Here is a 26865-nt window from a genome sequence, read left to right as displayed (position 1 = left end):
AGAGGGTGCTCTGTGGCTATGTGAGCTAATTCCCAGAGTGACCAGCAGGAGATGCTGTGGTGGTGAGTCTGCACTGTGTTACAAGTACCTTACACAGTGTTAAGTAAATGACCCAAAGCCTCAATCAGGAGCAAAGGCCAAACAAGCCCCATCACTGCTATGCCTCTACATACAGAATGAGAAAAAGAATAGCTAATTTTAGTTGAGGTTGTCCTTGAAGTGGCGGAGTCCTCCAATCCAATTCTTTTGAGACATAAAGGTCATGGAAAACACAGATTTGTTGCCAAGCTACTTGCCAAGCATTCAAAAGTGAAGTCATGGGGTGGTATTCAGTAGCAGTGAAACTGGACATATGTTATAATTTGGTCACATTACACAGCTCCAAAAAAGAAAGAAACTTGCTGACAGTCCATGTTCTACATGCACGAGTGGTTTATCAAAAAAAAAAAAAAAGCACGTGTGCTTTTTTGCAAGTAAAAGATCAGAGGTCAGAAGTTGTTTCCACTTTCACCAATTTGAATCTTGTAATCAGTTTAGATAATATGTTCTGCCCATTGAAACTGGAATGTTGGCAAGTCAACAGGGATGATTCAAGTATGAGCTTCTGCTCCCATTAGGGAACATAGTCTTGTGATCATAAGAGGAGAGTGGAAGACTGTACTCCTGAATTCTGTTCCTGGCTCTACCATTGACCCAGATGTGACATTGGGCAAATCATCTACACTCTGTGCCCTATATATAAGTATGTGCTAATATTTGCATCCTCACAGAGGAAGTGTTAAAAAGCTTTAAGAAACCACACTGAGTTCCTCAGAAGAAAAGTAGGCTAAGCACGATATAAATGCACAGTATTATTATTTTTATTGGCCGAAAATAGTTAAAAATGAATTTAAAACTAAAGGAGACAATACACTGATACAAATTTTCAGTCTGACTACTTAAAATTATCTTTGGAGTGTAATATGGCAGGCAAGAATATTGTCATATAAGCATATACAATGGTATCTATATCTTAACTCAGGGGTTCTCAGCCTTTTGCTTTCTGATGCCTCCCAGCGTGCTTTCACAATGCCTCAGCCCACCTGTGCATGGCTTTTTTTCTGCATACCCAGGAGCTTAAAAGCTGTATTAGATTGATAGTTATACAGTTAAACACACACACATATAATATAAAAGAGAAAAGGATAAAATAGGTACAAAAATAAAAAAATATTTGTTTTACTTACTCAGTGTGAAACTTGTTACTGGGTGGCCCACTAAGGGGAGTCAGGGGGTGAAGATAACAATCCCTCCCCGAGCCCCACTGCCCAGAGCTGAAGTCAGAGCCCTCGTCCCGCCACACAGGGCTCAAGCCAAAGTTCGAGCCCCACAGCCCTGAAGCCTGAGCCCCACCACCTGGGGCTGAAGCCAAAGCCCGAGCCCTGTCACCCAGGGCTGAAGCATGATTTATTTTGGTGGACCCCCTGAAACCTCCTTGCTGCATACCCCCAGCTGAGAACCACTACCTTAAATAATTACTGAGCTATAGACTATCAAAATAGATCTTTTTATAACTGCGTAAAAATGGAAGTACTAGAGCAACCTTAACCATCGTAAGTGCTATGTTAACAAGAGATACTGAGCCAAATGCATCCCTGGAATAACTCCACTGAAGACAACAGAATTACACCAGGGATCAGTCTGGTATATTCATTATGATAATATTGCAGTTCAGAAGGCCTGCTGCCAATACACAGTGAAAGATGAACGCTACAAGATGTGGCTAAACAAAATGTAACATCTCACTAGCAACAGTGAATGAAATTTCTATTTGAAGCCAATGTATCTTTTGGGCTCTTTTTCTCTTAACATGTCCATGGTCAGAAACATTTCTATATAGATTAACAACGTGTATTTTTAGTCTGTACATGAACATAGTTTATTAATTTTTGAAGATTGTTGTGGGTTGTTAGTTTCACTTAGTGGCAGCTTCTCTAAAGTTCCTTACTGTCTGATCCATATTAATGGCAAAAAGTGATTGACTGTTCATTTTTGCTTCTAAAAAGATAGTCCTTTTTTTCATGCTATGCACAGCACTGCTTAACAATGGGTGATTGTAAGCTGCTGCTAAATCTGGTCACATTATACCTCTCTTGCATAAGAAGGCATCTACAGTGTGAAGAGGACCTTACCATAGTATAATATATATGTAGCCTTACATAATTACTTACTGGGGAATTCAATGGATTATGTGCAGTTAATTATTACTATATGTGCTACTAGAAATATGTGCATTGGTTTGTGTGTAACTGGAAATAGAATGCTTCATGTTCAAGGTCTCCATATCTTCTTTTAACTTAGAATGACTCTATTGCCGTTACTGGACCTGATTCTGATTGGTGCTGAGGACCTACAACACCCTTAGAAATATAAGGCTGGATCTTAACAGGTTTGTAGAAAACATAGCTATCAAGCACACTAGAATCGGAATGTTTCAATGGCAAGAATTCATGTTCTTAAACAGTGCTAATGGCAGAAATTACCATCCACTCCCATGCCAGCTACAATTTTTGGAAGAGACTGGCTCCCAAAGAGATTAAGGAATGCAAAAGAGAGAGTACTGAACTAAAGCAGTGTGGTCTAGTGGCTAGCACATTGGCATAGGCATAGGCATCAAGAGATCTCTTTTCTATTCCCGCCTTTTCCATTGAGCTGCTCTGTGATCTTGGGCAAGTCACTTTACCTCTTTGTGTGTCAGTTTCTCTTCCCACACTTGCTGGTCTTGTTTACTTAAACTGTAAGCTTGTTGGGGCAGGGACTATCCCTGACTAATTGTTTGTACAATACCAAGCCCAATAGAATCCTGATCTTGGTTGAGGCATGTAGGTGCTATTGTAATACATGTTGTAAATAATAATAATATGTCTCTTTCTTATCACTAATTGCAGGAAAAGCTGTACATTCACTTATACCATTTCTGAATATCACTGTTAGATAATTGTTAAATTGCTTGCATCTTTTTCTCTTGGCCACAGAGTATTTAAATAACTCAGTCAGCCTCTATGATTAAAACATGCTTAACGGAACAAGTCACAAATTGTAGTATATTGGGAACTGATAAACTGGCTGAAGTCAACTGTGGCAAAAATGGGCTTCTCTACTTGACTTGAGTACTGTCCAAAAAGTACTGTGCTTGGAGCACACCTTCAGAATTAAGGTGAAATTTTTGGAAATGGAAGGACCCTGATCAATACAGCCATAGTTTAATGCAGGGGTGGGCAAACTACGGCCCACGGGCCGGATCCGGCCCCTTGGGTCTTTGGATCCGGCCCATGGGATTGTCACCCCGCATGGCGCTGCACCGCTCCAGGAAACGGCCACACCATGTCCCTGCAGCCCGTGGGGGTGGGGCAGCAGAGAGCTCCGCACGCTGCTCTTGCCTGTGAGTACCTCCCCCAAAGTTCCCATTGGCCAGGAACGGGTTATCGCGGCCAATGGGAGCTTCGGGGGAGGTACCCACAGGCGAGGGAAACACGCGGAGCCCTCTGCACTCCCCCGCCATCCCCAGGGGCCGCACAGGGATGTGGTGCAGGCTGCTTCCTTGAGTGGCATGGCGTGGGGCCAGGGCCGGGGCAGGCAGGCAGGGAGCCTGCCCTGGCCCCGGTGCGCGCCGCTGCCACCCTGGAGCCACTCTAGGTAAGCAGCGCCGGGCCAGAGCCTGAACCCCTCCTTCACCCCGCACCCCAACTCCCTGCCCTGAGCCTCCTGCCGCATTCCGCACCCCTTCTGCACCCCAACCTCCTGCCCGAGCCCCCTCCTGCACTTCACACCCCTCCTGCACCCTAACTCCCGTCCGTGAGTCCCCTCATACACCCTGCACCCCTCCTCTGCCCCAACCCCTTGCCTGGAGCCCCTTCCTGCACACCGCACCCTCTCGCACCCCAACCCCCTGCCCCGGCCCTGCAAGCAATTTCCCCACCCAGATGTGGCCCTCGGGCCAAAAAGTTTGCCCACCCCTGGTTTAATGCCTCAACTTCTAAAAGGATGATTCTTACGGAGATTTCAGATTAAAAAGGTGGATCTGCCTGACTAAATTATTAGCGCTCATTGAAAAGTTGGAAATTTTCATGAACTTTTGGTGGAAAATTTGTCCCCCTTTTTTGCTAGACAATTTCAAAATCTGATTTTTTTTCAAACAGCTCTATAAATTACACTTCAGGGACTTACTATATTTCATACGCTATTCCTAAAATAGGTATATATTTTACACAGTATATTTCAGAGGGAGGACATGCTAGTTATTAAGTAGTTTAACAACAGTAGATTGGCTAGTCACTCTTTTTGTGAAATAATTATAGATTATTAAAAATAATAAATAAAAATAAACAGTTGCATGCCAGGATATTCAAAGCTATATGTATAACACTTCTGGTTTATCTCAGGGTTTTATACTGGCAGCCATCAAAGTAGCATCTAACCACCTTCTTCATAAAAACAATAGCAATAATGAAGTCCCTAGTGGACCTCAAGGAATCTCAGCACTTCTCCCTTTTCAGGGTGAAAATTCTCTTTGGGTAGGGATTTTCTTTTGAATTTTTAGATTTTATTAATTTCCTGGGACATTTGTTTTGAGGGGTTGGTTAGGGTTCTTTGGGTGTAAGGGGGTGTCAGTATGATGAGAAACAGTCACAGAACAAGCCAGTTACTTGATTGAGGATGGATTTGGAATGGGGGAATCCATTTCAGAGGAACACAGACAGCTCAGTGAGGATATCTTTTACCTGCACACTATTCTGTTTTATTTCCTTTAAAATTGCTGGGGTTGAAAGGGGTCTGCTTTATACTAAATTCCAGGTGGTAAAAACTAAAGACAAAGTCATAGAATCATAGAATATCAGGGTTGGAAGGGACCTCAGGAGGTCATCTAGTCCAACCCCCTGCTCAAAAGCAGGACCAATCCCCAATTAAATCATCCCAGCCAGGGCTTTGTCAAGCCTGACCTTAAAAACTTCTAAGGAAGGAGATTCTACCACCTCCCTAGGTAACGCATTCCAGTGTTTCACCACCCTCTTAGTGAATAAGTTTTTCCTAAAATCCAACCTAAACCTCCCCCACTGCAACTTGATACCATTACTCCTTGTCCTGTCCTCTTCTACCACTGAGAATAGTCTAGAACCATCCTCTCTGGAACCACCTCTCAGGTAGTTGAAAGCAGCTATCAAATCCCCTCTCATTCTTCTCTTCTGCAGACTAAACAATCCCAGTTCTCTCAGCCTCTCCTCATAAGTCATGTGTTCCAGACCCCTAATCATTTTTGTTGCCCTTCGCTGGACTCTCTCCAATTTATCCACATCCTTCTTGTAGTGTGGGGCCCAAAACTGGACACAGTACTCCAGATGAGGCCTCACCAATGTCGAATAGAGGGGGACGATCACGTCCCTCGATCTGCTCGCTATGCCCCTACTTATACATCCCAAAATGCCATTGGCCTTCTTGGCAACAATGGCACGCTGCTGACTCATATCCAGTTTCTCGTCCACTGTCACCCCCAGGTCCTTTTCCGCAGAACTGCTGCCTAGCCATTCGGTCCCTAGTCTGTAGCTGTGCATTGGGTTCTTCCGTCCTAAGTGCAGGATGCTGCACTTATCCTTATTGAACCTCATCAGATTTCTTTTGGCCCAATCCTCCAATTTGTCTAGGTCCCTCTGTATCCTATCCCTGCCCTCCAGCGTATCTACCACTCCTCCCAGTTTAGTATCATCCGCAAATTTGCTGAGAGTGCAATCCACACCATCCTCCAGATCATTTATGAAGATATTGAACAAAACCGGCCCCAGGACCGACCCCTGGGGCACTCCACTTGACACCGGCTGCCAACTAGACATGGAGCCATTGATCACTACCCGTTGAGCCCGACAATCTAGCCAACTTTCTACCCACCTTATAGTGCATTCATCCAGCCCGTACTTCTTTAACTTGCTGACAAGAATACTGTGGGAGACCGTGTCAAAAGCTTTGCTAAAGTCAGGAAACAATACATCCACTGCTTTCCCTTCATCCACAGAACCACTAATCTCATCATAGAAGGCAATTAGATTAGTCAGGCATGACCTTCCCTTGGTGAATCCATGCTGGCTGTTCCTGATCACTTTCCTCTCATGTAAGTGCTTCAGGATTGAAGTCAATGAAACACAATTATTTTTCTGGTAATTCCTTTTTTAATTTTTTCTTTTTTTCACATTGAACCCAAAGATTTTTGTTTTGTTACCAGGCAGGTCAGCTAACTGCTGATAGTAGTGATATTTCAGTGGTATCTGGGAGTAACTGGGCAGGTGAGTTATTTCAAACCCCACTCACATTTAGCATCTTGTTTTCTCATCAACTGTTATGATTATGATTACAAATGATTTTGTAACAACGCTACTGTTCTAAATAAACATATTAATTCTAAATGTCTTGTATTATATCAGAGAGGTAACTTCTTTCATTATTACTGATACACAATATAAGGGCCTGGCTGGAAGACAAGGAGCCAACGCCATCCAATTTTTAATAGAGTATTCAATGCAAAAGAAACATTGGGAGTCTCAAGTCACTGCCACTCTGATATACAATATATTTTCTTTTTATGTGGGAACAATTTGAAAGCCTCCTTCTGGAAAAGCCAATGAGCCAAATCTCATTGCCTTAATGGCAGCTGGATCAGGCCCTTTATCTAAAGTGAAACACAAATATTTATTTTAGTTTAAGTTTTTGTTCCCATCTGTCAGTATTTTCAATTTTTACTCATGCACACTTTCACTGTGTGATGGGCAGAAGATCTACACACACTATTCTCAATGGGTGTTTCCTTCCATGGTAGAACAGACCCTAAAAACAGGTATTCTTCCTCTACCCAGGAAGGCAGCAAAATCCCAAGAAATAAGAAGGCCTTTTCTGATGCAGAAAATCACTCTATTTTCACAGTATACTCACTGTCCAGCAGCTACAGGCCTAGTAATCTTGGTTCAGCAGCAAGAGGCCCTGATCTTGAATTCATGGTACCATGATGGCTAACAATAATGAACAAGGAATATATACAAACCAGATAAAAACAACAATGCTGAAGCACAGATTTAGGGTTATAAACACACACAAAATTAGCCAAAACTAAAATAAATAAATAACTAAACTAGCATTTATTCCTCTAAATTAAATGTTACTTGTAGCTACAATTTAATTTTTTGCTTCAGATTGAATTTTCTGTTATATTGAATTTTGGTATGCTGAAATCACATTTCCTTCTGTTTAGGAAGCCTGTAGTTTTGTTAATAAATATAGACCTTCTCTCTGCACAGCTATATAAATATACTGATTAGACTAGGTAAATACCAGATTCCAAAATCTAAATAAAATCTTGGCCAAGATAATTAAATAGTAAAATAAAAGTAAAGGAATATGAAAAGCAGATAAGCTTGGGTTCCCTTACTTCTGGTAAGCAAGAGCAGCCATGGCTGAGGTCTCCATTAGCAACAATGGCTAAGCCAGGGTAACTAAGCCGTCGCATACATTTCAATCAACTTTACAGATCAATGCTTTGCATGTCTTGGAATATTTTGCCTAATTTAATAGGAAGTTGTCTAAAATGTTAAAGCAGCTAGGTAGGTTGATATTCATCCCTGATATCTACAGGGCTTTATTATTATTTTTTTTAATAACTAGAGATGAACTAATCTCTTTCCATACGAACCAGAATAAAACATCAGCAACACACAAGAGACATCTTTTTCCTGCTGGCTTCTCCTGAGCCAAGCATTGAAGCCTCGCCATCACTCATCACTGCAGCCATCCAACCTCCTCCGCTTTGCTTCTCCGGTACCAACCTTGGGCATTCGGATGTGCTCCATGGCGTCCAGGCAGCTCCCAGATGAGAGTCTCATGCACCTTCCACAATGAGCAGGGATGGATTCAGAGGGATCTCTAGTCTGTAGATCAGATTTTTATTTTCCTGGGCGCCGGGGAAGATGGGGCGGGGGGATACATTGTACCTCTGTTTCGATGCTTGCAGGTCAGTCATTGGCTCCACCCCCAAGGGCAGCTGCCATGCCCCCCCAGCTTAGATGCAGCCTGAGCCCGCACAGGCTGCAAGGAACCGCCGTCAGCCAGGCCCTAAAGACTGACAGGTTCAGGCTTGCCTTTATCTAGTGCCGCTCCAGAGATGCCAGAGTAGTGCCAATGAATGCATCTCTGTCTAATTTTGCATCCAGTTGCAAATTCTGACGTTAGCTGACATCAGTATTTTCTCCATTATTTAAAAAGCATCCCCTTATCCTAGGTCCTGGGGAAGGGAAATGTGACAGATGAGAAAGGGACTCTGCCAGAATTGCATCCCCTCTCTTTTTCTCATCCCCTGGTCCAGTGTAAGCGACTTCCAGACGCTGCGGTCGCTGGCCTTGCCGCATCCCATGATCCCAAGGTCCAGGAGATGGCGTTTCTGATATCTGACAGACAGCCCTGTCAGAAATCGCATCCCCAACTTTGTGCAAGGGGAGACACAATCCTGACACAATCACTGTCCTGCGTCAGAAATTGCCCCCACCCGTTCCTTGCCCCAGGATGCAGGCTAAGGGACCAAAGAGAACCACCTCGACTCCCCCAGCCTGTCCTTTGCTGTTGGGGCCGGAGAGCAAAGTGGAGAGAAACAGCTGTCTCTAAACCAACCGGGAATTGCCACCCTTCTCTGAACAGAGAGGGGAAACTGTAGCCACTATTCGGTTCTATGTGCCTCCGGCTAGACCCGTCAATAAGACAGAGAGACTGGCGTGAACCACCCAAGGGATTCACTTTGATCCTCTGGGAGGATCGGACGTAAATATTGTGCTGAATCTGTCCGAAATGACGGTTCCTGCGTGAGGGCTGGAGGCGCACGTGGCTGGGAGAGAGGCAGGCAAACACACGCGCAAAAGCGCAGAAGAATGGGGGTGTGGAGCGACGCCCCCGCTGGATCAGCAGCTGTCCTCCCCTAGCCCCAGTTTCATGCCTCTTCCCTGCTTTTCAGCGGGGTGAATGTGGGGCAAAAAGCGCCTGTGTGAGCATTGATTCAATCGGCAGGATATTCTTTTAAACACCGAAACCATATCTGGAAGGAAGCATTTAACCCTGGAGAGAGATGGGGGCCGGAATGAGAGTAATTGGATCAATCCCTAGTGGGCAGCTGTTTACAGCTCTCCTGACAGAGCACCGCTGCATTGTGTAAGCATTGGGCTGGGCTGGGACTTCAGTGCCGCAGTTCTGTGTACGGGGTGCTATCAAGGGCCAGTCCTTCTCCCTTATTTTTGCAGCTCTCCCCCTCTCTCGCCCCCATTTTTGCACACTCTTCCCCGTTTCTGCAGCTGCTTCAGCGGATGTTTTGATGTTACTTACTGGGCATGCTCGGATGGCTTAAGCACGTTCCCTAACGGAGGATGATAATCTACCCTGAAACTTGCCAGGGCTGTGCCTGCGTGGGGATTGCTGCACTCTCCTGCGGAAAATCCCTGGTTGGAGGTCCGGATGTGTGTTTGTGTGTGCTCACCTCCATAAATCTTAACTTCATGGAGGAGTTCTACATCTCTGTGCAGCCCCTGAACTCCTCTGTTTTGAGACACCACTAGGCATCATCAACTAATAGGGTGGGAGGTTTTAATGGTTCATTTGACAGTATCTAATTATGATCTGGAATGAGGGCTGGGATGCACTGCCTTGCTTGAAAATACACTGAGTGGGATCCATAAACTTATTTGCATTTACTAGGTTTTGAATCTCACAGACATTTAACTAGTGGCACTTTTTTCTTTCTTCTGATCATTTTGGCAAAGACAACTGCTAAGAATTATCCAGTCATTAAATGTTTCCTTTGTAGTAACAATAATATGGTGCACTGCTTATATTATCATCATTTGGCAGTCATTGCTGTCAGTACAATAGGGAAAATTGAAAGAGAACATCATCATGTTGGAATAAGAAAGAGGCTTCCAATTTTCAGTGCCCTGTCACCATAGGACCACCCCTGGCTTGAAATGCTTTCCATTATTGACAGGGTTTACAGTTTGGTTCAATGGCTTTCAGAACCCCCATTATAAAAATTGTTTTAGCACTCCTGCCTGTCACCACTGATATCTATATTTTCCTGGGTACATTTTGTGCAAACTCAACCTAGTCCTTCTCCCACTCAAGTCAATAGCAAAGCTACCAGACTTAAATGGGAACATGACCGGTACCTTCATCTCCAGTTCAGATTCCTAAGTGGGTGCTAAGACAAGAATGTGTACATAGTATTGTTTATTTACCAGCCTTTGAATATGCTGCAAGAATTTGCTACTGTCTTGAACTGATTAAATCATTAATGGAGAACTGCACGTAGAAACGGCAATAGAAACAGTGTTTAAATAAAAGTTATGACAATCGCACTTGTCATAGAAAGCTGTAGTAAGCTCTGCTTTTTTTTTAAGTTTCTTTTACATTTTTCATGTGTATTTAGTGCTCATGAAATGTGCCATTTTGACAACCCTGGAGACTGAAATCCTTTGTTTATCTAGATGAGAGGTACAGCACAGGTAGTGGCAATAAACTCCTTCAATGCACCTCAACCCTGACCTAGAGTGACTATCTTCAGGGGTGACAGAATAGTTCAGTTTTCATGCCCATTCAGTGCTTGAGTTATCTGCTGAAACCTCCAACCCAGTTGTCAATTAACACCAAGCATAGCAGTGATTATATTTTTTGTCATGTGAATACCTGTCCATTGAGAACTGGGACCACTACACTTATTCATATAGTCCCCCAAATAGTCATTAGAATGAGACAGCTTTCAGACCCCAGTATCAGCAAAGCATTTTAGCACATGCTTAATTTAAAGAACATGGGCATGCATCCAAGTGTGCAAATGCACCTATACTTTGCATCTGTATTTTTACAGTACTTGTATATGTAACCAGAGGAATGAATTTTTATGGATCTGGAAATGCTAGATAAGTCTTTGCATAACAAATATAAACATATGTGGCCATTTTCTGGGAAAGTGCATATCCCAAGTTTCTCCATGCTGATGTGCTTGGACAAATAAACTTCTCCTCCAGTTGGTCCAGCAGGAAGCTGCATGTGACAGAACTTGCACCTGAGGATCGGTCAGTTTTAACTTTAACCTTTAATTTGGTTAAAAGCCATTTGGTTTAACTTTTACTTTGTCATTCAAATAAATATTTCATTGCTACCTTACCTTAGATCTAATGAAAGAGGGAATGAGTTGTGCTAGGGAAACCGTGGAAATGAGGAGCTTTCTGACTTTTATGGTCAGAATATCCTGAATTGAAATGCTATTGGTCTGAAGTAGGAAAGAGAAATAAAATAGATCCAACTGTAGAACTACTGAGGATTTAATTTGGATCACCTCTAGGGCAAGGATCCTCAAAATTGAGCAAACAGCTGTTAGTATATTGGCAAGATAAGAAAGGTCTCCCTATTGAGCGAAAGATTCACCATAACTAGAAGAGCAGATTGTAAAACTACTGTGAATACAGTAGGCAAACTAAAAAATTCCATGTTTTGGAAGATCCTACTCCATTCAGCAATATTTACAGGGTACAGAATGGGGAATTTCACTTGAAATGCTACAATCTTTCAAAATGTACAAAATTTTAAGGGCACCCACTGTACAGAAGAACACAATACAGATCCGCTACAACACATCAAAAGGTACAGTAGACAAACAAAGGAGCTAATGAGCACAGAGTTTCACTTGGGTCAATGAATCCATCACCAAGACCATGGAAATATTTCTAACCACATTGTCTTGCCAATTAGTTGGTTAGATAATAAAAGGAAAGATGATTCCTCCCCTCATCCCTCATTGCATCTGAACAACTATATTTGGATGTCTCTACTGGGGATCCTGCAAAGGGAGGTCAGCCACTATATCAGCAGTGCTAGCAGCCCCAGAAAGGATGTATTTGGGCCGGCCTGGTCCTCTGATAAGTCTACAACTGTGGAAAGAGAATGAAGACTAGAACAAACAAACAAACAAACAACATTTTTCATGAAAATGTGTCCCTTTTTCAGAAAACAAATTCAAAATTTGAGATTTTACAACTAACTCTACTGACGTGCAAATGTGAACCATGAATAATGGGAATAATAGTGAGTGATCTTCTCTTTTTTGAAGAAATGTTAAGTATATCCCAACACATAAAGAATCATGTAGGGGTTCTCCAGATGACATTGGCTGTGTTACATTAAATGTTTTTAGAACATTTCATCCAAGATCCCATACAGGGAACTTTTCCATAAATTATATGAGAGTAATATAAAAAGAGAGAAGTATATTTTTATCTTTTCAAGTTCTTTTCATCCCAAAGTTCAGAATCAGAAGGTCAATCAGAACTGGGAATTCTTCCAGCACCCCATGATCTTCTGCAGTACATTGAGAAGGCCTGGACATTTTTCAAACCCTTGGCAGATTTCAGAGAGTTTCCAAAATTCTCACATTCCCTTAGAGACAAATAAAACCTCTGTATTCAAAGCAGATCTCTTTTTTTTCTCTCTGAACATGGGATTGCTGTCTGAAAAATAATAAAAATAAAATGATTATAAAGCAACTTCCAAAATTTTCAAGAAGAAAACCTGAACGGCTGGGGCTATACCTGTAAGTGGTCTGCATAAACCATGCTCTGCAGCATGAGAGAAAAGAAGAGTGAGACTGTGCAGCATTCAATATAAGGAAAGAAAGGAAAGGAGGGAGGAGAACGAGACAGTGGATGATAGAGGCACTGTCTCCTGTAGGAGCTTCATAAGAATTAGCTAAAGCTTTATTAAAATATTTTCTATTACCTCCTAACTGTTCTGTGTGTCTAAGGTAAGCGTAATCCAATGATACAGAAATGTAGTTTGGAAGAATCCATAAATGATTTCATATCAAACAAAATTCATCAAACAATGGAAAGAAATATTTTGCTCCCCTCTGCACATGAGAGGAAAGCACAAAGGACTTGATATAGGGATGTGGGGTTTCTAATAAGATGACCTAACTGTTAAAAGCATGAAAACAAGTAGAATATGTTGAATTTCAGTGAAAAATAGCGTGAAACAGCTGGATGTTACATCAAATATATATACAAATGATTGAAAAGGTACCAGGAAAATACAGTTTAATATTCTTTTACTGGTAACCGAGTAAGAACCAAAATGTCACACTGTGCTAGGGCAGTGAGTGACAAACGTCCATCACAGTAAGTGGTCAGAATCACTTTTGGCTGACTTCTACATCTTTGACAAGACTTATCACTTTCCCAGCTTTGGAGGGATTGATTTTATTGGCTCCTTGCCTACTCTGGTGTTAAGAAGCTAAGCTGATTTTTCCAAAAGTACAGTCAATGAGGTTTTACCAAGCATTTTGAGAAAAGAGGTTAAGATTAAGTGATAATCTTTCAAATACAGAGAATAACTTTAGTTTTCCAAGAAATAGCTGATTAATCAAGGATCGTAGACACCTCAGTGTTTAAATTGCAAAAAATGATTGAATTCTCTCCATCCCACTCACATTTTTCCTTGTGTCAACCAAGAGACTTTTTCCTCTCCAAATTGAGGATGGATCTAATCTAATCATCTATCTAATTGGTAAAGCATCTATCAACACAATCTCTGGGCACCACATTCAGTAGCTAAGCCTATAAACGAATCAAAACGGACTCTGTGTTTGCTGTTCCAGAATTTGACCAGTTATACCTGTGTTTTATCCTTCCTTGCATCTCTCTTCCTTGTTCTTCCTTCTTCAGTTTCCACAGCTACAGGTAGAATTTTGTGAAAAGGTGAGTTTTAGACTGGGTTCTGAAAACAATTAGATTCATTCTGATCTTCCCTAGCAGAATATTCCACAGTCTAAGACCCAGCTCAAGTCCCTGTGAAAGCCTCAGAAAATACCTTGCCTCTGACTATTGAAAGTTTCATCCTACAGCCTGTTAGCTCTATATCCTTGGTAACTATTAATTACCTTCCTGGATTGTGCATGAAGAGGTAGTGTTATGGGATGTGTATGTTCCATGCTGGCCTGGCAACCAAGGGACTAATGCAGGAAGTACCAGCCAACCCTGATTGGCAGCCTCACAACAGCTGGGAGGATAAAAGAGCTGAGAAGCAGAGGGGTGGGGTGGCTACCAGAGGAGCAAGCAGGCTAGAGAGAGAAGGTGCTACCAGCAAACTGGTAGGATGCCATCCTGACTAATGACAACACACCAGAGAAGGGATGACCAGAATCACAAACTGAAGAAGCCTGAAAACTAAGGGAGGTAGGAAGGTGCTCAGAGCTCAGCAGAAGAATTACTGAAGATTGATTCTGCCTGCCTGGTTTAAGAGTCCTGAGCTGGAACCCAGTGGAGTAGGTGGGCATGGGTTCCCTAATCTACTCCTTAACAGACTTAGGACCAAAGGGGGCCTCCAAGTCTCTTGTGGACAAAGACCAGTTAGTTCCCTGCCAAATACAAGGGGAAGCCTGTGCACCCTAGGAAACTAACATCCTTATCCAAAGAATGTGATTACTACAGAGAGTCAGACCTGGAGGATTGATTGACCACCCAGCTGGACTGAGCAGACTCTGTGACCAAAAGGGTGTGCTGATGCATTCAGGCACCAGGCCACATGTGGTACCAGAAATAGGATTCCTCTGTGTCCTTGCCCCACAACCCCAGCACAGAGAAGCAAGCCCTGGCAAGACCCAAGATGGAAGAAGCCCTATGACTGCTAGCCCAGCAACAGGCCACTCCTCTAGATCAGCAAACAGCACAGGAACAACAACAAGAAATGCTCACCTTCATGCTACCGCTTTTATAAGCCCAACAGTGGCAAAACGAGCTGCCACTCAGCTACAGCAGCAGGAGGCCCAGGCTGTGGCTCAACAGAGCCAATGAATGTTAGACATGGTAGCCACCCAGCAACAGCAGCTGGATAAACTGATGAGGGAAATCACCAGGGCAACTCCACTCCCACCAGCTGGGGTTAGGATGGAGTTGACAAATTGGTTCAGCAGCCCTGTGTTGTCCAAGATGGTACCCGATGATGCTCTGGAGGCCTTTCTGGAGACTTTTTAACACTCGCCACTTTTATATCTGCTGGAAACATGAGACATGGGCTATCCGCCTAGTGCCCATCCTGACTGAGGAAGCACAGGCAACCAACAGGGTCCTTGAGCTGCAAACCACCCTTCAGCATCCAATGGTAAAGGCCATAGATGACGGGATGCAGTTAAGTGAAGAAACTTAACATCACATTTCACAGCAGAGATTTAACTCACCCATGTGGCCCTGGCCCAGAAACTCAAAGATGTCAGATGGAAGTTAATGAAACCTGAGACTAGGACAAGCAGGCAGATGCATGAACTGATCATCCTTAACAGTTCCTTAGTGTCCTCCCCACTGCCATGCAAGAGTGGCTACAGAGACACTGACTGGAGACTCTGGAAGAAGCAATGAGGCTAACAGAGAACTATTTAGAGGCTGAAACCCCACAAACCCGACCCAGGAGGATGGAGCCTGTCTCTCCTGATCCAACAAGGGCTGCCTGAATGGGGAGCATCTGATTGGCCCTCATCCTGTGGTCTCCAGTGTCACCCCCAAGAGATAAGACCTCACAAAAAGAATTTTCCATAACTTACTCCCCACCCATGTTCTGAAGTTCAGACCCTGGAGGCTGCACCAGGCTGAAGTCCTGAGTATCCTGCCATTACAGGATTCCCAGGGAGGGTGGTCTCTTTCCAGTGTGAGCAGGAAGATCATATGAAGAAAAATTGCCTAACCATGGAGTGTTATGGTGCAGGTTCAAACTTCCCCAGCCTCAACCAAACATTGGTCAGTTCAAAATTGACAACCATAGTACACATCAATGACCTAGAGTTACAAGCCCTGGTGGACTTGAGTTGCGAACAAATCCTACTGAGGGAAGACCTGCTGAAGGAGGCCAAAGTCCACTCAGAAGGCCTGGTGTCCCTGACATGTTTTCATGGACACACGAGGGACTACTTCTATACTAACGTCCACTTAGCAGTAGGCAGACAAACGGGCCACCACATAAACTACCACACTCAGTTCTGTGGGGACAGGATTGGCCCCACTTTAAGATAGTATTAGAGACCTGTTGATAAGCTGAACAGAGGTGGCCAGTGAAATAGAACAGATTCTAGGCAGCCTTTTTTCAGTAGAGCATCACCCTGGCTGCCAAAACAAGAAGGAGGATTTTGTTCTCCCAAGAAGTGGGCATCTCAGGGGACAGCCTGCAGCAGTGCGGCTATCCTGGGACCTCAATGAATGCAGCTGGCCTTGATAGAAGCTGTCTGATTGACCACAGCATCTGATTGGCTGCAGGAGTCTGCATGCTGATACTAAGCTAAGTAGCAGCAGCAGTCCACTGGTTGCTTACCACATTCTTAGCCTGCAGCTGTGCTTAGTTCTGTCCCTACCTCCATGGTCTCTAGCCTTGCTTCTGGCTATACCTGCTCCAGCTCCTTCCTGGCTCTGACCCTTGCTTCCACCTTCTGACTGTGACTCCAATTAACCCTTTGGCTCAGGCTTTGGTCTCTTAAGCTGCTCCTTAACAGAGACTTAGGACCAAAGGGGGCCTGCAAGGCCCTTGAATACAAGGCCCCGTCCCCCGACAAATGACAGGGGAAGCCCATGCACATCCGAGAGACAGAAACTAACATCCTTACCCCAAGGATGCAACTACTGTACAGACACACACTTGATTCTGTGGAACGATCCACCTGACCAGAAGGAGGTGCGGATACACTAAGGCACCAGCCCACAGGTAGTCTTTCAAATAATTTGTTCCCAAACCTCTGAAGGCTTTGAAGATTAGGATTAGTGGGATGTCCGGAGTACTGGCATATTATGCTCTTGCTGGCGAGTCCTGTTCAAGAATTGCTGCATGCTGTTCAAGGTGGAGTTTCTGATGGATTTGGCTAACAACCCTAGGAATTCCGGTAGTCCTATCTTGAGCTGCCGCATGTAGTCAACATGACTGATGGGTCCTTGTCAGAGAAGAAAAGAGATGATCTTTAGGTAAAAGCGGAGGTAGTAGAAGGTGTTTCATGAAGCACAGATATCTTCAGTGGAGGCAACAGTCATGGTAGATTGGGTACAACTGTCCATCCTGAACGTTTTACACCTTAATGGCGACTGCCAGAGATAGGAAACCAGACTAAGTGGGACATTGGTGTGATCTGAGATGACAATTCCTATGTTCCTTTGTTTTGCCTAGGTTAATGTGCAACCATCAGTTTTTGTATGTCTCTTCCAAATGGTTGCAAGGAAATTAAATACTCATGGAGAACTCAGAGTGTGTGCTGGGCATTAACAAAAATGATTCAGAGGCTGAAAAGCAGGCTGTTGCACATTGGATGGGGTCGACTAGTGCTCTAAAGTGTTACAGAGAACTCTGTTTCTTAGATGCCTGGATGGTGTATACTGCTTACATGCTCAGGCCTGGTCTACGCTACACAGTTTTTGCCGACAAAAGGCAACTTTTGCCGACAAAACAGTGGAGACACTACAAAGCTACTTTTGGTGGCAAAACTCTGCTGTTTTGCCAACAAAATAAAACCACCTTGACGAGAGGCATAGACCTTTTTGCAGCAAAGTTAAAGCGACAAATATTTAAAAACTGGACACTCCAACAGGAGTGCTGGAACCTTCCCCCCAGGCCTCATCCCTGTTATGCTTATAAGAAGCACACAGAATCCTTTTAAAGGGAAAAGGCAATATGCCACATTTATTGAGAGTAGAATTTAAGCATTAAAATTCACACACACATACACACACCAAAAGGCTTTGCAGCTGGATTTTATAGTTACCAGTTCCTTGTGTTGCTCAGTCAGTTCCAGTGCCAGCTGAAAACTGCATACGAGGAAGGGGAGCTGGGTCTTTGTTGAACACATTTGAAGCTCCGATGTTGATGCAGAATGAACGCAAAGTTCCATGGCAATACACCCTTTTTTAATAGTAATAAGTTTCCATACAAGTCTATGGACCTTGCTGTGTCACACTGGAGCTGTTAATTACATGGTATTCAAGGTTGTTCTTAATTAGCATTACTTTGAGTTGTTACCAGGAGGATCCGCAGCTGTGTTTTATTTTGTTCCTTTGGCTTAACTTTTTAATTTGTTTCTGGGGTGTATGCCTTTGCTTTAGGGTTGTTAATTTGCCATCAGGGTGATTTTGATAATAAAGTTGGTGCCTCTTGACTTTTTTACTTCCCTTTTGACTATTCAGCCCAGCTGTCTCGTCTTAGTTAATTAGTATACCAAACATTTTTTACTTACACACCAAACAGTAAATAAGGCAATAATTACAGCCATAAAACTCTTATTCTTTTAAGAATGATTATTAACACAATTAGCAAAGAATAAACTTAAAACAATTTTTTCTTTCTAATTTAAGGCTACAGTTTTTGTTTTTACTAATTTAAAGCTAGCAAAATGGAGTAAAAAGCAAAATAAGCAAAATGGAGTACAATTTACTTGAAACAATTTTTTTCCCGTTAGGCTTTTGGCCTACACCCCTGCCCTGCCTCTTCCCCTGAGACCCCGCCCCCTGTTCGCTCTTCTTTCCTTCTCCACTCTCCCTCACCCCCATGCATGGGTTGGGAGGGACTCACCTGCAGAGCCGGGGCTAGGAGCTGCATCCACCTGATGCAGGTAGGAGGTGGCCCTGGCTGAGTAGGGTCTGGTGCAGGTGATGACTTGGCACCTCCCTGCCTTCCTTGCCTACACCCTTTGGGTGTCCAGTCAGTAGATCTGAGTGGACACATCAGGTCCCCTTTTCGACTGAACTTTCCAGTCAAAAACCAGACACCTGGCCATCCTATATAAGTAGCAGGCTTACTGGTGACTGTCTATTAGAATTTGGATCATAGTTATGATGTCACAATAACAGTAATAAAACTCTTCATCATACTGGTAATTGTAGATCTTTGAGTATCTATTTAAGCAAGCTGTGTAGATATAGATGATAAAATCCTGTATCCCCTTGATATAAAGCTCTCATTGACTTGAAAAGGACCAGAATTTCAGAGACTATGGGCAAGAATCTGATTTTACACCACTGGATTAAATGCAGATTTTAACTCTTTATCTCTTTGGAGCAAACTATATTTGTATTTTCTGAGGATTTATAGTGATCATATAGCTGAAAGGTACTGGAAAAAGCAGAGCCATAAATGGTAGCTTGGCCCAGAGAGTGCAAATAAAACAAAGAAGAAATTTATGTTATTTCTATGACATGCGAGAAGTGTTTTGTATTACTCAATGTTTATAAAAACATTTTTTCCTGTGTAATTGAGGCATTGTGAGATGAGGCGTTTTTGTGTAAAGAGTTCTTATGGGCTGTTGTACCTGACAGAAAAGATTAAGCTGAATGCCTTTGTCTTTTCTATGTCTGTACATGATCAAAAAATTAAGCTGAGGGTACTCGTGTGTGTTAACTGTAGAAAACTGGTAGGAAAAAGCTACATCTAAAATATGTAGCTGTCTCCCTTGCTTTAGTTGAGTGGACCCCAATGAGACAAATACGTAAGATAAAATCAAAGATCTAATTTAAAAATATTTTGCCAAAATTAGCCTTATTTAGAGGGTAAGAATGAGAACAGGATGAGAGCTCTCATTTAGTATAGTGAGTCATAACAAAAAGTTTCAGGCCTGGCTGGAAAGGAATAGAGCAATCCCTTTTCCAACCTCCACTAAAAAAAGACACATATCAAGTAGTGCTAATGTAATGTCTGTATCCCGAACCTAGGACCTCTGGAGCTTAATGCATGAGTCTCTACCGCATGAGCTAAAAGCCAACTGCCTGTTAGCTAAGGTTATAGAGCAGACTCATTTTATCTCTCTCTCTCTAAGGCAGTGGTTCTGTTCTCAAAATATGTTCTCGCACCCCTTCTCAAAAATCGTTGAAGTAGGTCAGTTCTTTAAACCTAGATATATTTTTTGTTTGTATATTACAGTAATCATTAAAAAATGTATAATGTTAATAAATACATAGGTTTGATGAAACAAAATCGTTGTACTTACATACCTGTGCTTAATTTGTGTTTTTGATGATTTACCTTCTAAAACAATCTGGCATGTCTCGCACCCCCAGAAAGGGCATTTCGCACCGTAGGTTAAGAACCATTGCTATAAGGGGTCTCCGTGCCACTAGATGGGACAGAACACCACATCCAGAAGGAGTGTGGGTTACATTAAGTATAGAAAAAGTGTTTCTGTTATTGTTACTAGATAGTACTTTGAGTGAGTCAGCTGCAAATCTTCATTTTTCTGGGAATAGTCCCACACCCTTCTACACCCAAACTGCTCTTTCTGTTCTAATGAAAACATGTTTTTCTCTAGTGATTGAGGACCCGAGCCTGCAGTATGCTGAGTGCCCCCAGCTCCCACTGACTTCAGTGGGAATTATGGGGATGCCTAGCACCTCCCAGAAGATGCTCAGCATCTTGTAAGATTGGGTCCTGAATACAAGACCCTTCTTTTTAAAATAAGTTTACATTCAGTGCATGCAATCTATGAAAAAACGTTGCCTTGGCAGTTCAGCTACTGTTATATGTATGAGTGCTCTCTCATGCCAATGATGACACTTGAAGCCTTACACTGCTATCTTCTGGGAGAAGGAGAGGTGAACCACCAGCTAACCCAAGTCTGAAGTCTACAGCCAAGAGAAAAGAGACTGACCACTCTGGTATGCATTAATGTATGAGCTCAAACCATCTGTAATACCAACCTGGTTCTAGAAAAAGGACAATTAGGTGAGTCAAAAGACTCAAAATGAGAATTCTGATCTATTCAGAAGAGGGATGTCCTTACCCCATCCTCTACTAGTGTGTATCTGTCACTAACAGTAATGTCAAAGTAGACATTAAAACCCTCAAGTGTTATCAAATTAAGTAAGACCATATGAAGTTAAAAAGTGTGTTTTATTCTGAAGCTGCTAAGTGCAAGATTTGATCCATGCCTCTGTCAAAACCTGTTACAGATGCTATATGGGAAAGCAAGATTAGTAAAACTTTGGTGCTTTTTCCTTAATTCTTTTTATAGACACAAAGTAGGAAGATACCAAGTCTCTCTAGTTTTACTCTCCTTAAGAAAGGAAATATGACATCTCTGTTCCAGAACATCATTGAGCCTATATCAATATTCAACAACAAGAAAAAACAGCAATAACCATGTACGTTTCATGTCAGGCAGGATAGGTATCTACACACCATTATCTGGGACTTGTCATCAGTTAATACACAAAGTGTATTTCCACAGTATGCATCCGATGAAGTGAGCTGTAGCTCACGAAAGCTTATGCTCAGATAAATTGGTTAGTCTCTAAGGTGCCACAAGTACTCCTTTTCTTTTTGCGAATACAGACTAACACGGCTGTTACTCTGAAACCTACACAATGTGTATAGTCCTGTATATAAAACTCTAATTGAACTCAGTGGCTCTTTTGCCTACATAAGATGGTAGGGTTGCATCCATAGCTGATGTGCTGACTTACTGCAGTTATGCTGATTAAGCAACCATTTGAAAACTCTTCAGGTACATTCTATTTGGTCACATACTGTTATGACAAGCAAGATGGGTTCAGATGTCAATGGTATCATTGATATGAGTTGGCCAATGGCTACCTTGCTAAGACAAGAATCCAGAGAACGACATAACATAGTGGTGCACCATGCCTGTCAGTTAGTACGCTGATACTTTGAGGGTATCCCAGGATCAGAGGAATTTACCATCTAGCTCTTTACATTTTATTTACATTTATTTCTAGTTGTAGTATAGCATCTTTTTAGCAGTGATAAGTCTGGAAAGTCAGCTGACTTCTCAAGGAGCTTTTTCTTCTGCCAAATAAAAAAAGGAATAAAAGCTTCACCTCTCTTCAAAATTGAGATATTAATGATTGACTATTATTAACAGTACATATAAGCTACATGCTCATCTAGGCTGGCTTGCAAGAAGGTAGCATAACTTAAGTGACAAAGAATTTGTCTTGTTAAAACTGCTATACAAACTTGATGTAGCATATATAATTTGCTAAAACCAGGTTTTTTGATTGGTGACTCACTCATATGATTGGGTGTGGTGATCACTTTATATAACTATCATCTCAACCAGTCAGACACCTATTCAAAACCTTGTTTTAGTTTGCATATGTATAAAACTGCAGCCAGTCATACTATATAGAACTCAAAATAAAATTGTTCCTTTTCCAGCCACCAAGTGGCAGTCCTCATCAAATGAGGTCAGTATCTTCTGTATTATGTGAATTATATTAGCTACATCGAACATATAGATTGTGCTCAATTTCAGTGAGTTGTGGGAGCTCAGGATTTCTCAGGATCAGACTTGTAGATATCATAAGCTAATTGGAGCAGAAACTGTGCTTTCTTTATTTTTGTACATTCCCTGGCACACACAGAGAATGCTCAGTGAATAAATATCTTCATCTTTAAACTGAGGCAGTCATTGACAGTAGTGTAAGAGCTGCCTGCTTCAAAAATATATTTAAGATATTGAGAAACTCCAGCATTGGAATTCTATTGGGGCTCCACGTAGTCCAAAGGCTTGAGAACTGCATGTGATGTATTGAAAACTACAGTAAAATTGTAAGCTATCAAAATTTTAAATCCTCAAGGATTTTCCTGCCCATGCTTGCAGGCTATGGGGTTATGTGGGATCATTTTGGTGTGCAGAGGCTAGATAACCATTTATTCTGGGTTTAATGTGCTAACAGGCCTGCCTGATCTTGCCCCTGTCAATGTTAATGGCAAATCTCTGATTAACTTCAATCAGTCAGATCTACACTGCCATGTGAGAATCCAGATTATATTCAGTTTCAGTATTTTAGTAATACTTAATGTATAATATGTTTAACATATTATATACAAGATAATGGGCCTGAATTTTAACAAACTTAAATATCGATCACAGATGACCAAATCATAACGTAACACATAGACAAAGTCTAGCAGAGAGCACAAGGTAATGACTTCACTGCTACATAAAAGAACCAAAATAAGTATTACAGCCTAAATCAGATCCTATCTAACCCCAAATACTGTATTCCTCTTTATAAAACTCTATCATTATCTACAATTTATTTAGCTTTTTGGGTCTTTCACTCGTAAGAAAATTAACAATTTGTCTACAAAAAGAAGGATTCTAGGTGGACTCCTCCTGAAGGTCGAAACAGCAGACTGGACTTCTACATAGAGTGCTTCCGCCGATGTGCACGGGCTGAAATTGTGGAAAAACAGCATCACTTGCCCCATAACCTCAGCCGTGCGGAACACAATGCCATCCACAGCCTCAGAAACAAATCTGACATCATAATCAAAAAGGCTGACAAAGGAGGTGCTGTTGTCATCATGAATAGGTCGGAATATGAACAAGAGGCTGCTCGGCACCTCTCCAACACCACTTTCTACAAGCCATTACCCTCTGATCCCACTGAGAGTTACCAAAAGAAACTACAGCATTTGCTCAAGAAACTCCCTGAAAAAGCACAAGATCAAATCCGCACAGACATACCCCTGGAACCCCGACCTGGGATATTCTATCTACTATCCAAGATACATAAACCTGGAAATCCTGGGCGCCCCATCATCTCAGGCATTGGCACCCTGACAGCAGGATTGTCTGGCTTTGTAGACTCCCTCCTCAGTCCCTACGCTACCAGTACTCCCAGCTACCTTCGAGACACCACTGACTTCCTGAGGAAACTACAATCCATCGGTGATCTTCCTGATAACACCATCCTGGCCACTATGGATGCAGAAGCCCTCTACACCAACATTCCACACAAAGATGGACTACAAGCCGTCAAGAACACTATCCCCGATAATGTCACGGCTAACCTGGTGGCTGAACTTTGTGACTTTGTCCTTACCCATAACTATTTCACATTTGGGGACAATGTATACCTTCAGATCAGCGGCACTGCTATGGGTACCCGCATGGCCCCACAGTATGCCAACATTTTTATGGCTGACTTAGAACAACGCTTCCTCAGCTCTTGTCCCCTAATGCCCCTACTCTACTTGCGCTATATTGATGACATCTTCATCATCTGGACCCATGGAAAAGAAGCCCTTGAAGAATTCCACCATGATTTCAACACATGATTTCACCTGCACATCCACCAATGTGATATATGCCATCATGTGCCAGCAATGCCCCTCTGCCATGTACATTGGTCAAACTGGACAGTCTCTACGTAAAAGAATAAATGGACACAAATCAGATGTCAAGAATTATAACATTCATAAACCAGTCGGAGAACACTTCAAACTCTCTGGTCACGCGATTACAGACATGAAAGTTGCAATTTTTCAACAAAAAAACTTCAAATCCAGACTCCAGCGAGAAACTGTCGAATTGGAATTCATTTGCAAATTGGATACAATTAACTTAGGCTTGAATAGAGACTGGGAGTGGCTAAGTCATTATGCAAGGTAACCTATTTCCCCTTGTTTTTTCCTACCCCCCCCCCCGACATTCTTGTTAAACCCTTGATTTGTGCTGGAAATGGCCCACCTTGATTATCATACACATTGTAAGGAGAGTGGTCACTTTAGATAAGCTATTACCAGCAGGAGAGTGGGTTTGTGTGTGTGTGTGTGGGGGGGATGAGAAAACCTGGATTTGTGCTGGAAATGGCCCAACTGGATTATCATACACATTGTGAGGAGTGTGATCACTTTAGATAAGCTATTGCCAGCAGGAGAGTGGGGGGGAGGTATTTTTTCATGCTTTGTGTGTATAAAAGATCTTCTACACTTTCCACAAAAGCTTATGCTCAAATAAATTGGTTAGTCTCTAAGGTGCCACAAGTACTCCTTTTCTTTTTGCAAATACAGACTAACACGGCTGTTACTCTGTCACCCAAACATAGTGATTCTAATGAAGTTTGTCCAAATTTATCTTTAAAGCCATGAAAATTTGCAGATTTCCTTGTACCAGCATTCACAGCATAATGCTTCAGCTTTACTCCTCCCACAGCTGCACGTGCTCATGAATCAGAATTACTGATTCCTCCCATGGGCTTCTACAGAGGGCCTTGCAGATGTGGAATTTTTTCTTAAGGAGTGTCTTTGTATTGTAGAGAGAAAATGGTCCAATTAAGCTGGTTCCTATTCTGCTAGAATCGCTAGACCAGAGTGATTTTTCTTTTAACCTCTTTGCATTATGAGTAATAAAACCAATTGTCTAACAATATCAAAATCACTTCCTCTACCTTTAATTTGTGAAACTTGTATAAAATGGGATCCTTCCGTCTAGCAATAAGTTCTTGCATCCAGCAATCAGACATTATACTCAGAGCAAATGCATGTATTTGATTAGGACAATTGAAATTTAGGAGTGCTCCAGAATAATCCCATTGAGGTCTTGAGAAAGATGGAGCTCCTTCAGTTTCTCAACAGCCCCTCCTGTTGATTGATGAATGGTACTGACAGGTGCTTCTCAACCTAAAGCGGCTCAGGAGGGACATTTGGAGTTCCTCTGCCTAAAGAATGATAGCTATAGGACAGGGTGCCAAAAGCGGAAAAGGCATAAATATGGCTGCTGATCCACATAAATTCTACAGCAGAAAATTAAAGCTCTCTTTCATCACTTAAGAGGCCAACATTGTAGATATCAGAACAGAATTAACTGAGTACAAACCACATTAGTTGTGTATGAAATAAAGACCTGTAGCCAAGATATATGCATGTCTATCATATGAATAATATCTTAGATATTTAATCACCTTTCACTTTGAAGGATCCCAAAGAACTTTACAAACTAAATATACAAGGATCACTTCATCCAGTGCTGAAGCATAGTAAACTCTGGGATGGAACTGTTCAGCTGTCTTCTTGTCTAGTATTAAAGAGTTCACAGCAGGAAGTAAAAAAGAATGCCAAATCCAGTGGTAACTTCAGAAAAGAGCCCCAAGTCTTAATTTTTTCCCAAATGTACAGACAGCTTCAAATGATCAATTATAAAACAAATGGGGGACTTTTGAAATAATATCCAAAACAATCCCATATTTTAAGTGTTTAATTCTTCCTTACCATTTTAAACATATACATTTTTATCTCTAGGGAGGAAACCTGCAAACATACTCTTTAGGGATTTTTTCCCCCCTGCTTTAAAAAAAACCTTCAGAATATGTGAATTCCTAATAATGATGTTGGTGACATTATCTACTGTTTTTTACAGGCCCCAAGTATAAAAATTATGTTCCTTGGGGAGCATTTCAGAATATTCTTGACACGTAAAGGGGGGGGGAGGGGGAACCGGGCATACTGACACTATTGTTTCATTAGTGGTGTAACTAGTGTGGGTTTGAATGATCCAGATAACTTCCTTCCCTCTCTCTTAGGCAGATGCTGAGATTAAAATGTGTTCATATATGTTTATATGCTCTCATTTCCAAGGACAGCATGGCTGTTTAGTCTTCCACATCTGGCTGCCCTCTCCCACACTTTTCCTGTGGGACGCTCTCTTCTCATGTCCCTAACCAAAGGAAAGGGGAAGAATAGCTGTGTGGGGGACTTTGCTACAACCCCGAGGTCAATGGAATCTTCCTGGGAAATCTTGGTTAAAATGCAGCTCTAATAATGTAAAGTGATGCTGTAAAAATGCCAGTTGGGGCTCTGTGACAGTACCTAACAGCATCACAGAAAGCACCAGGAGGAAACCGGAGGTTTTGGCAGCTGAGTAGAGGACAACTGAGGCTTTTGGTAGCCGATAGCTATAGGAGCCCATATAGAAGTGCAGAGTAAGCATATTAGCTTCATGCTTCTGCGCACATGTTTGGCAGCAAATTATTTAACAGTACTGGCATTTAAATTGCTCTCTCT

The 26865-nt window shown here is 42.2% G+C and overlaps 1 protein-coding gene across 1 annotated transcript in view; it reads right to left on the bottom strand.

Moving 5' to 3' along the window:
• MTMR7 (myotubularin related protein 7) overlaps nt 1–8124 on the bottom strand; it is a 96439-nt gene extending 88315 nt beyond the window's left edge. Inside the window, exon 1 of the mRNA XM_048848143.2 lies at nt 7842–8124. Coding sequence (XP_048704100.2) covers nt 7842–7898 — 57 coding nt within the window. The 5' untranslated portion in view covers nt 7899–8124. The remainder of the gene's footprint in view (nt 1–7841) is intronic.
• Between the last annotated feature and the right edge of the window lie 18741 nt (nt 8125–26865).

This window comes from Caretta caretta, chromosome 4 (assembly GCF_965140235.1).
Source record: "Caretta caretta isolate rCarCar2 chromosome 4, rCarCar1.hap1, whole genome shotgun sequence".
Taxonomy (NCBI): Eukaryota; Metazoa; Chordata; order Testudines; family Cheloniidae; genus Caretta; species Caretta caretta.
This window is presented reverse-complemented; position numbering and strand designations above follow the sequence as displayed.